Here is a 12612-nt window from a genome sequence, read left to right as displayed (position 1 = left end):
ATTAATTAGATACGGTTTATATTGTGAAAAATATATTTTTACTTACAATGAGCTCTATTTCTTTAGCGGCAAACGTGGTTTATAGTCGGGGGAAGCGTTCTAACAGATTAAGAAACGATTACAAGTTAGATATGTGGAAAGAGATGAAGAAACGTTGGCTAATGTTTGGCGTGCTGGTGGTGATGATGTTGGCGGTGCTGGCGCCACGTGTCGGCGCGCCCGGAGGCAACTACTCTGCATGCTCATCCTTAGATCATTCTAGAACGCATTGCACCCCATTCGGCCACGTAATGAAAAGTTTTATTCTTAAACTTATATTGCTTGTTGCAAGAAACTTACTTTGATAGAATGGCATGAAAATGCATTAGTGTTTATTACATTTTCCAATAACTTCTTGCAACTGGCTTTGTTTTAATTGAAATTTACACATAACTAATTATAAACAATATACCTAAATGCATTTAGATATCACTAGTTACATTTTTAATCTTTTTCTCTGATTAAGTAGTTTTTCTATTTTATTTATTAAAATTAACCATTTGTGTAGACACAGATTACATCATGAACCTGTTAACAACACAGAATCACGGTTAACTTGTATTGTTAGAGAAGGAATACTATTAAAAGTAATTGTATATATTATACACTGAACTGACCACCACCGTCACAAATGAACAGTAGACTTCTCTCGCAAATTGCAGCAAACTGTTTGCCCCGATTGGCACCACTTCAAGTAATCATATATCACCACAGCAGAGTGGTAAGATATTATATTCATTTACATTCAATTCTTATTCTATAATTTAGTTCAGTTTCTTGTTGAATTGTCTGCAGAATTTAATTGTTTGAATTTTCTGGAGGGTTTATGATATTGAGTCAAAACGCAGGTAGCACTCAGGGGCGGATCTACCTAAGGCCTTTTTGGACTGCAGCCCAGGGCCCCGGATACAAAGGGCCCCTTTCAGTGGGGACTGCCCCACTGAAACAATATTTAGAATATAAAAAATATCTACAATGTTAATGGAGTCCAACCTATATTAGCAGGGTCTGCCCAGTTGAACATATGAAATCTACACCAGTATCAATTGAATACTTTGAAACATACATAAATATGTATTACAATTATTGAATTAAATTAAATATTATTATTTTATTAATTGATTTTGAGTAGTGATCGCTGTAGGCTTGCTATAAATATACAGTTTCTATTAGAAATAACTGACTAGAATATTAAAGTTAATGGATTGTCATTTAATTCTGAAGAACTGTTACGCTAGATCAATAATAGATCACTTAGAACTTGATTAACTATAAAAGAAATGAAAAGATATTATTAATATCTTTTGATAATCAACAATTTAATGAGAGTAGCATTAGTTAAAATAATTTAAGAAAATTCACCAGAAATCTATTAAATTATAGGTGTCCAAATTAAAATATATTTGTTTTGCTCAGTACAGTCGGCTGTCCCAACTTACTATACGGTGACCTGAACATACAAATAGTTAACATAAAAAAATTCTCATTGCTCGAATATAATAAACGTTGTTAATGTACAGGCCCTCTGCGCACGGAGTACGTGTGGTACGTCCTGCTGTGGTACGTGTACTACGTGGCGGGGGGCCTGGCGCGGGGCGAGTGGGCGGCGCGGGGGGAGCGGGGGGCGCGGGGCCCCCGGCCGCGGTTGCTGGTGGCGTGCGCTGCGCACGCGCACGTGGTGGCGCCCGCGCTCTGTGTGGCCGCAGTCGCCGCCTTCAGAGACGGAGTGGACCATAGGATGGTCAAAGGGTAAGTATATAGCTCAGGACAATTCAACAGCACCATCCAGTCCCGAGCCGAACAAAGCTTATGACTGAAAACAGAAGGACTAGATTTCATTGGCACTCTTTGGGGCGTGAAAAGTGAACATTACAATAGTATTTCAAACGTTACCTTTCTATGACTTTTAACTTCCCACTATATAGTTCCGTCCCGACCACGGTATCACACAAACATGACGCCGAAGATATTCTCAACAACACCATACCGCGCAATCAACCGGGCGACTGGTGCCCTCGGTCGCCTCGCCACTTCAGACGGGAATCAAAATTACGGCGGCCTTAGCCGAGGTTCGAACCCCTAGCGGTGCCCTCAGACTAAAGTACTTCCGCGGGTTTGGAGTGCCATCTGCACTCACCCTCTATCGTCTGGTGTAGCTGTAAAGGTCATCTGCGGCCAATATCATTAGAGTAGTCCGAAAAAAACATTATACTAGGTACTCTCTAAAAACACTTGCCAATTTTTAAAACGCGGCCAATATACTTATTTGTGAGCTGCAAGTGCTGATGTTCAGATGATTACCGACCAACAACGGTTATCAACCCATGGCCATGCCTACCTCGCCGATATACTGGCCGCATCTGCGGGGAAATGCGCGCTCAAAAGCACTTCCCTTAAACCCTACAAATTAGTAGATGTGTACTGGAGGCCCTTTTCTTACCAGTTCATAATTAGTAATGTAGACTGATGAACCCTTTGCTAGCAATGTACCATGTCAGATTGCCCTCCACGCGGTTCCTCCCGGAAACCATAACAAATTCCTGGTAAATTTGTCATGATGGGCTAACTGACCTGATCTCATATTCATCTTATCGTCTTCCACTGGTTCCCCGCCAGCGTTACAACATACCAGTCATCGTAGACTGGTGCACCATAGCAGTATCATCAATTAGAAGTGTGGGGTGTTGTTCCAGCGCGCTGGTGTCGTCCGTGGGGGGTCCGTGCGCGTGGCTGTCGTTGTCGCTGTCGCGGCAGCACGCGGCCGCTCTTACCGCCGCCAACTACGCCGCTTCGCTGCTAGCGGAGCCACTCGCCATGTTCTTCATTGTAAGACACCCCCTACGGGACGTACATTTGACCTAGGTGGTCTTTATTTGGTAGCTGTTTGGCACACCGTTTTACTTTTCAATGGTCGCCGGCCATACAGGTCTAAAGAATAGAATAGAATAGAAAATCATTTATTCAAACTTAATTTAAGCACTTTTGAATTATTATTTTATCTGCAGTATGACTATTCAAAAGTGTTTAAATTAAGTTATGATTCTTTTAATCTACCGCTCCTTCGGAAAGCTGTCTCATCACAAGAAGAACGAGCAAGAAACTTGCGTGTTGCTCTTTTAAATGATCATTGTGACTTTACATTTCCAATTCGAAACTACCTACTAGCATTACTAACTAATTTATTAGGGTCAGATATTAAGTACACAGTAGGATTAAAACAGTCGTAGTGATTAAGAGCAGACCAGTCCCTACAAGCAGCACTCGTTCACGAGTATGACGCCAGGCATCACTGCGCTCGACCATGTTTTAGAGATCCCAATAAAGCACATGACAATAACCGAAACTCCTCAATAAAATAAAAATATGGTCGAAAGTGCCTCCGGCGCTCCCCTGGTGAGGGTGTACACGTGTGCGCAGTGCGGGCGGGCGAGCGTGCCCCCCGTGGGGGCGCTGGTGCGGTCGCTGGCGACGTCCGCGGCGCCGTTCGTGGTGGGGGCGCTCCGCCCCCGGGCGCTCCGCCCCCGCCCCCGGCCGGGCCGCGCGCGCCCCGAGCTGGCCGCGCTGGGGCTGCTCTACGTGGACTGCTGCCGCCGGCTGCACCACGCGGAGGGGGGGCTGCACCTAACACACGTACTCGCCACGCTCATGCTGGGTGAGTAGTTATAGTAAGAAAAGTAAATATTTTGTTTTTACTACGATGGTGGCAAACGAGCATTCGACCGTTTGATGGTAAACGGTTACCGTAGCCTATAGCGCTTGAGACACCAATAGTGTCACGTGCGCGTTGCCGAACCGTTTAAGAGACCTTAACCCTTCAAAAACCCCATGCTGTAGTGCCGCGAGAAAACTTCGGCAGGTAAAATGTTTAACGTAGTAAGAGTAAGGGATCATAATAGATTATCTACATATGTATATGTAAAGTGCAACGTTTTCAAAGGCTGCTCATTTTTTAAGGAACTTTTTTCCAAAATAATAGCACGGACATATTCTGTAGATGCTTCGACAAACAAACATACGCATGCACGCACACGCGCACATACATAATTTGTAATTTTATAACAATAAATGGAAAATGTACTTTTTTTTTGTAATTGTTGTAATGTTTGAGTTTTTTTTTGTTTGTTTAATGTATGTTTTTTTTTAACATTTACTGAATAAATATCATTTTATTTCATTTCAAATTTTTAATGCTGCTGGCCACAGCTGGCGTTTACAGTGTCACTGAACGATATGGGGCAAGTGCAGACGGCACTCTTCGTGGAATGACTTATGTGGAGCGGCTGAAGGCTAACTCCTGCCTGACGGATACGAGTTTAGTTTGACTGCACCGCTGGGTGCTCGGACTACGGCTCGGGTCTTCGTAATTATTAATTAATTGATAGGTTTGAGTTAGAGTTCGGTAGTGATGCGGCGTGGTGCGTGTGTGTAGAGGTGAGCTACGTGGGCGCGAGCGCGGCGTGGTGCTCGCTGTACGCGCGGGGGGGCGTCCTGGCGGCGCACGAGGTCGCCCCGCTGGCAGCCTGCGCCGTGCCCAAGGCTCTCGCGCACGGTCAGTACTTTAGTGATACCACATAGGTCTGTTCCATCATATTTATTTCGAACAATTTTATAACTCTATATAAGTTTTTAAAGAACGGAACGGAGTTTGATACGCAGTAGATACTGTCATTGTCCTTCAAACCAACCCAACAGAAGAATATGAGTCGTAGAAATCATTGAAAACTTTGTTGGACTGGGTGTGCCACAAGGACCAGATCTTGGTCCCTTTTTATTAACTTTCTAATTTTGTTAAGCAAGTAGCTATTATACAATATTTATTTACTTGTGTCAATATTGCTGCTTGGTAGCTTTTATTCACATAAAATTTTAAATATATAATGCTGAACAACATTTATCTAAAAGATCAATACGCAAATTTCTGACTAACGAAATGAACGGTAGAAAAAAATGTTTTGACTATTCAAAAGTAATTATATTAAATTTCTATAATCTGTGTAGGGTGGGAGTGGTGGGGCGCGTGTGGGGGCGTGTCCCCGCTGCCGGCCGTGTTCCTGGCTCCCGCGCAGGCGCTCGTGCTCGCAGCCTTCACAGACGACGACCACGACAGTAGCGACGACGAATCTCTCGACGGCGAACATTAGGGCGGTAAACACACAACGAGACTCCCGCTAATGATTGTAATGTGGGTGGCGGTGCCTTCTGATGACATACGGACCAAATTGTTGATCCCTTTGCACAGACTGTGTGAAAAGGAGATGATTTTTTTATGGATGATAATGGAATGTCCCCCACCAGTCCTGGATTTATAAATAGGCTATATAGGCCGCGGCGTAGGGGCGGCAGATTTCAGAGGGAGGACGGTCGATTTCAGAGGGTAAAAGTCAAACAGTTAAATTAGAGAAAATAATTATTTTAGATAGGTATATGGGGCGGCGGAAATAAAGTGGCCTACACTCATAACAAATGTAAATCCAGCACTGGCACCTACGTTAACAGTTTGGTAGGACACCAGTGTAGGCTAAAATGAGCATGTAGTCAGGTCAGTTAGTCCATCTTAGCAAGTGACCTTTGGCCATTTACCACTATGGTTTCAGGGAAGAAATGCGTGGAGGTCAGAGTGTTCAGATTTTTTTATTTGCCATGTCAAAACAGTTATTTAGCTCGTCAGTTACAGAATTATAATTCAATAGTAAATATTCACATTAACATAAATTTAAATTTGATTTCGACATAAAATCATTTATGTGATAACATGGATTATTTTCAAAAATTGACTTCATAGTTCTTCTAAATTTTTAAATTGGTAAATCAGCCGATTTACTTCTTTTGGCAATTTATTGTACATTTTTATCTTCAAAGGCTGTCCCTTCTTTATAGATTTTGCTAGTCTTTTTTGGAATTACAAGTTTGTCTTTATTTCGTGTGTTATATTTATGTATATCTCGGTTTGATTTATATTTTCCTTGTTTTTGTGTATGTCTACTGCTAGTAATGGGGTTATTAGTTCACATTACTAACAATACCCTTTCCCCAGGAGATGGTATTATGTACTGTATATCTGCGTGAGAGATAGATACAGTCAGGTGCCTGATATGAAAACATCAGTTTTTTATTTGATATTCGTCTCCTACTTCGTATAAACGTCAAAATTCTTCATATAAAACACTATAACACGTAATGGCAAAGTGTTATAGTGTTTTATAACATTTATCAAATTTTAGAACTAGAAATAGAAATAATCTTTATTCAAATAAACTTAATATAAGCATTTTTGAATAGTCAAGTTTTTTTATTCTACCGCTCTCTCGGAATGCTGACTCATCACAAGAAGAATGAGCAATAAAAATCGACACGAGTGTTTTGTCTTTTGCTCAAATTTAAAATAGTCATTTTAAAATTTTGTCCCTTTTAAAAATTTTAAAAGTATATGAGATCATAACTGAAATAGGTTGAAACACATTTTATATTTTAACAACTCATTCATTGGTTCATGATTTAAGAGCCACGCTCCCACGATCTTCCATTATTCTTTTCAATGCTAATACGACACGAATAATTTGATGTAACTGTGCCTTGGTCTTCCACTTTCTCTTTCCTTCTATATTTCCCTCAATAATACTTTTCATGAATTAATAGTGCCGTATCAAGTGTCCCAAAAATTTTTCGCGTCTATTTTCAATACGATTGAATATCTGTCCTTTTTAGAAAAAAGACAGATAATTTAACTATAGGTGGTAAATATTTCACTGTATATAATCTATATTTAAGATCTTCAATCCCCATATAGCATGTAGAGAATCTCTATGTAAATATTTGACCAAACAAACAGAGTGAGAGTATTTCGGGGCCTTATGTCTTTGTAGATTTAGCTGGCTAGACAATTACAAATAGGTTCTATTAACTTTGTTTAGAGAAAGATATAGATCGGACTAGTTTTACGAATGTATGAATGAATAAAGTACAAAACTATATACGCTGTCCCGGCGCGCCTTGCAGTAATTGTAGGCGTTTTATTTTAATTTTTTTTTCCAACTAATCACATAGTAAAATATCTTATATGTTTATTATGAGTAATCATTTCAAAGAAAGCATGTAATTGTTTTATTCAAATATGCTTTGTTACGATCTATTCTTAACGCTGGGATATAAGAAACTTTTATTCTATTTACGTGTTTTTTTTTTAAATAATTGTGACTATTCATATGAAAGTAGACGTTCTGCATACATGATACTGCATACAGAGTGGGAGGTATTGTGATATAGTTCAAACTCTAATATTTGTAGCGGACGAACAGACAACGAGTATATATATAGTAGGTACATGATGGTGATAACTACCGTGATCAGACGTCCCATTTTAAACGGGACGGTGTCCCCAAAATGAACTCTGGGTCGCAAAATTGTCCCGTTTTCGGAAACTCCGCGAAAATTTGTGATGTCGATTATTGTTGATAATTAAAGTGAATATATTAAAAATTCATTTATTCATGTAGGACATTTTAGCCGCGTACGTCAATTTTTTACATTATAATTTTTTTTCCCTACTGTCCAGTTCAGTATACAGATCCAATTGAGAACAACTGGCCAGAAACACAAATTCAATATAGAAACGTGCCAAGAGTTTCAGACTTACTTAAAAGCTTCACTAACTATATTAAAACAAATTTATTTATCCAATAATATTTAACTTTTAATCTAACTTTTTCTGAATAAATAGCTTTAAGAATTTGTTTTTTTATTGCCTGTATTTTAATTGACATAAATAAAACAAAGACCGGTTTTGAGTCCAAGAATAAATGGTCACGTTAGTGATAATGTAATGTAACAAATAATGTTATGTGAACAATAAAATAAAATACTTTAAATTATAAACGTTTCGTTTTATTAACATCATCTTCGTACATTGGTGTACTGTACATGCAGCTCCTGTGACACACGTCAAGTTGTTCATAGAGTGCGAGCGGTGGTATGGCTGTTTTTTAATCCTGGAGACAAATTTGACGTTTCTAAGGTTTTTACATTTTTTAAATACGGTTGTGGCACTATCGGAAATTAATATTAATTACCCATTTTTATAGGTGATTCAGAAATAATGTGGGGTGCTTAAATAAAACGCAGTAACGTAAAATTAATATGTACAGAGTTGTATGAAAATATTTTTTTTTTATTAAAATAAAGTCTTTTTAAAACAAATTACTTTTTTATAGTGTCATATATCATAAAAAATATACGTATTTAAAATATTTAGCCGTTGGAAAGAAAAAAATGTTGGTTTGTAGCCTAATACTGTCAAAATTACTATTTGTACGGAAACAACAAAAATACATTTTTATGCTGTATAATACGAAAACAGTAATGGAAACACTAGTATATGTAGGTACGTAAATTTTAAAATTTTGTTGTGGAAACGTCATTTAAAGCTTTAAAACTAATGTTAAAATAAAAGTTTCCGATTAAAAAAATCGGTATCGCAGGTACACCACTACCGCGCTGTAGGTGGTAACATTATTTGACAATTTGACATTTACACCTGTCAATTTAGTCTCCGGGATTAAAAAACGGGGTATAGTTGGTCGGACAGCGGCCGCCGCGACGGCTACAGGAGTCGTCCTGACATACTACGCAGTGAACCAACATAATTGGTATTGTGTCTATTACATCTAAATGTATCTTATTAATTGTACATAATTATACAAAATGAGATTTCTTCCTTAACATGTCACCGCCACTTCATTCGAGTATAATTGTTGCTACGTCAAAACGAATTACATATCTACGTTCTCAGTGATTTTTACACAAATTTCATAATAATCAGCTTTGTAATCTATACATCTATACATATAAATAAAATTGGAGTGTCTGTTTGTAATATTAAAAAAAAACGTTTTTTACTACATGCATATGTAAATACGGTACATAGTACACCAAAATAACATTTTTTACAATTGTCTGTCTGATTGTTCCGGCTAATCTCTGAAATGGCTGGACCGATTTTGACGGGACTTTTATTGGCACGTGGCTGATGTAATAAGGAGTAACTTAGGATACTTTTATTTTAGAAAAATAAAATTTAATTCCACGCGAACGAAATCGCAGGTACAGCTAGTGAAACTATAACACCATTACACAATAATATCAGTTTTTCTTGATTCATATGAGTAGGTATCTAAAGAAGCGTGTCTAATTGAGTTGTCATATAACTTACTACAAAGTGTACAATAAGTTGGTGCAATGTGTAGGAACTTTGAAGATGCAATTCTAAAGTTACTTAAGTATTAAAATATCAATTGATAATTATTATACAATAAATAAAATAGGCAAGTAAATAATTACAACTATTTGTACAGTAAATGGACACAAAACTTCAAAAGTATGTGTATCATCCAAGTATAATAACTTATTAAACATAATCACAGTCAAAGTTAACGACTTATATAATAATAGGTACAAAAAATTACAAATACTATCACTACACAGCTACTTAATTGCTAAATAACATAATTCGATTCAAATATTTGCTATTATATAAGTATCTGGTAGGTACACTGAAACTGTTACAAAATTACTGGATTTTATAAGTTCACTATTTTTCACATTGGCTATTTCTACTTTACTAATATTATGAACACGAAATTGTGTGAGTATGGATGGATGTTTGTTACTCTTTCACGTAAAAACTACTCAACTGATGTTGATAAAACTTTACAGTAATATAGTTTATACATCAGAATAACACATAGGTTATAATTTAAAAAAAATTTATATAAATTGCTAAACATAATTATAAATGTGTGTGTGACAAGTGTGATGCAGTTGAAGTCGCACTGGTTAGCTATTTATTTTTTAAAATATTTGCAATCGTGCATTGTATGAGCATCATAGAGGTGCTACATATAAATATCACAAGTCTGGCGCTGTCTATGGCCAGTCTGACCTCGTCTATGGAAAGAAGATGCCATGTATGTCACTCTTTAGTTTTATTTTTTAAATTGAAATGTTGCTATAAAAATGTATCAAAAATATACCTACTAACACTATTACTCAGCATGAAACTACCTTAAATATAAATCTTTCACATTACAAATACTTAGGTCTAAATATCTAAAGGCACTCGTGTCTGTAATTGACAGAAGTTATTATTTACATTGCAAGTTTGATATTTATATTTCTTAAATCTGTGCCTGGTACAGGTACACTGTGCTATACACAGGGTAACCTACAGCTTCCTGGAATTTAATACGTTATTACTGCAGTACTTGCAATAATTCTACATGAGACATGTAATGATTTTAACTACAATTAATATTTATAAATGAGCTAATGAACACATAACCTAGCTCTCTCTAGTTTGAGTAATTTTTAATCTCTATAAATTAACAACTTACTATTATTTTTTGCTATATCGCTACATTAAAGTGATATAAGAATAAATGGCGCGCGGCAATGACGCAGAATTATAAAGACAATACTGGTTCGTAATTCTCCAATTGATTTATCAAGATTTGGATGATTCCCTGCTGACACGAGATGGCCGGAAATCAATATGGCGGATCAACGCGAATATAAAATGGCGTCTACAGCTAATTGCCGGTTCACGCTATCGCTTCGCTGGGACCCTGCTGTTGTAATAATTCCCAATATAATCCCCGTTTACGGACTAGTTCGTCATGTGTACCGCTTTCTGCTACGACACCTGGAAACAAATTTGTGAATAATTAGTATTTTTAATAGAAGCACAATTATTGGTATGACAGAATTTCCCAATTAAGCGTTCTGCTATATATGTCACGGTCTATTATTTAGGTATTAAACGATCCTTTATAATGAATGATTTAAAAAGATTTCTGAACGTATCGATGTGTGCAAGGAGTGACGAGTAGCAGTGAGGGTTACCTCTGTCGACGACGGCGATGGTGTGGGCGTGGCGGACGGTGGCGAGGCGGTGAGCGATCACCACCGTGCTGCGGCCGCGAGACGCCGCCTCCAGGGCCGCCTGCACCACCTGCACGTACGGGAACACTTTTATAAGAGAACTTCACTCTAGAGACTAGGTGACATTACAATTGGTGTATGTAATTCAAAAATCATTTATTCATGTAGGACATTTTAGCCGCTTATGAATGTAAAATTTTTTATATTTAATTTTTTCCCTACCGTTCACTTCAGTATATAGGTTCAATTGAGTAGAACTGGCAAGAAAGTCAATTGAATATATATTTTTTAAAAGCCAGTTTATTTACAATGTATATTTATATAGGTGTCTATGTCTAACATTAAATGAAAATCCCGTGCATGAACAACTATCGCTAATCGTTTAGTGGGTAATAGGCTTTGCTCAGTGAATATGAAGTAATAGATGTTTTGAATTTATTTAAGGGTAATTCCAATATATCCTTTGACGTATTGACTTTTTCTATACGATACTTGTAACTCATGGAAAGCATATCCACGGTGGTGTGTGGTGTGTACCTTCTCGCTGGCGGCGTCGAGTGCGGAGGTGGCCTCGTCCAGCAGCAGCACGCGCGGCCTCCGCAGCAGGGCTCGCGCGATGGCCACGCGCTGCTTCTGTCCGCCCGACAGCGCCGCCCCGCCGGCCTCCAGCACCGTCTCGTAGCCCTGCGCGCACAATGTATATACCCGTCAGTTTTTGAACATATTCTATCGCTTATGTTCGTCAGGGATAATGGAAAAATAATTTTCAAATCAGTCCAGTAGGTTCCAAACTTATTCAATTCAACAAACAAATTGTTCCTCTTTGATATTTTCCAAATTTCAATCCTTTGATTTGTTTCTCTTTAATATTAGTGTATATTTGCACCACATGGCCACGCAGAAAAGTATACTTTAACGCTGAGCAGAATGTGGAGAGTCTATTGGCAGTGAATCGGCAGTAGCTACAGTAGTAAATCAGATCTTACCATCGGCAGTCCGGCGATGAAATTATGGATGTTGGCTTGTTTCGCGACTTCTATGATCTCATCTATGGTGACTTCGCGGGTGTTGTCGCCATACGCGATGTTCTCTCTGATGCTCCTCTCGAACACCACCGGCTCTTGTTGCACGAGACCCAGCTGCGATCGGAGACACTTCAGCGTCAGATCCTCCTTCACGTCGCGCCCGTCCAGTTTCTGGAGACACGAATGGGATAGACTGAGCTTTTAATTATCACTAGAGGTACAGATAAAATGCACTTGGATATGTAGAGGTCGGCAACGAGTGGAAGTGGTGGTGGTCGGCGGTAGGTGCGAACGAAGTGACAACTTACCACGGAACCGCTCTCCGCGTCATAACTCCTCAGCAGCAGATGCATGACAGTAGACTTGCCGCAGCCGCTAGCCCCGACGAGTGCGAGGGTGCGGCCCGCCTCCAGCTTCAGGTTCAATCCGCGCAGCACGGGCACCCCGGGCCGGGTCGGATACCGGAAGTTCACGTTCTCGAAGTTCAGTTCACCGGTCGCCACCTGAAATGGTTTAGGTATTATTGCTAAGGGTGCATGTAGAAAAGTGAAAAATACCAGAAACGAATACACGACAACTTTTTTCATTGCTAATTGGTTTAGGACCTTTGTAATTT

General features: G+C 38.7%; 2 protein-coding genes across 2 annotated transcripts in view; one reads left to right on the top strand and one right to left on the bottom strand.

The window, feature by feature from the left end:
• The first annotated feature begins 131 nt into the window (after positions 1–131).
• Positions 132–5222, top strand: LOC131842300 (uncharacterized). The gene is made up of 8 exons (XM_059190839.1): positions 132–209; positions 253–287; positions 702–760; positions 1560–1788; positions 2733–2865; positions 3457–3691; positions 4469–4588; positions 5038–5222. The coding sequence occupies exons 1-8, from the start codon at positions 132–134 to the stop codon at positions 5178–5180; spliced, it is 1032 nt and encodes a 343-aa protein (XP_059046822.1). The 3' UTR covers positions 5181–5222.
• Positions 5223–9631: 4409 nt separating this feature from the next.
• Positions 9632–12612, bottom strand: part of LOC131842284 (multidrug resistance protein homolog 49-like) — a 46939-nt gene continuing 43958 nt past the window's right edge. The window contains exons 23-27 of the mRNA XM_059190820.1: positions 12305–12499; positions 11958–12167; positions 11509–11655; positions 10933–11041; positions 9632–10732 (exon numbers count right to left, since the gene is read on the bottom strand). Coding sequence (XP_059046803.1) covers positions 10632–10732; positions 10933–11041; positions 11509–11655; positions 11958–12167; positions 12305–12499 — 762 coding nt within the window. The 3' untranslated portion in view covers positions 9632–10631. The remainder of the gene's footprint in view (positions 10733–10932; positions 11042–11508; positions 11656–11957; positions 12168–12304; positions 12500–12612) is intronic.

Source organism: Achroia grisella, unplaced genomic scaffold (genome assembly GCF_030625045.1).
Source record: "Achroia grisella isolate CSIRO2021 unplaced genomic scaffold, CSIRO_AGI_Agris_v1 utg2156, whole genome shotgun sequence".
NCBI lineage: Eukaryota > Metazoa > Arthropoda > Insecta > Lepidoptera > Pyralidae > Achroia > Achroia grisella.
This window is presented reverse-complemented; position numbering and strand designations above follow the sequence as displayed.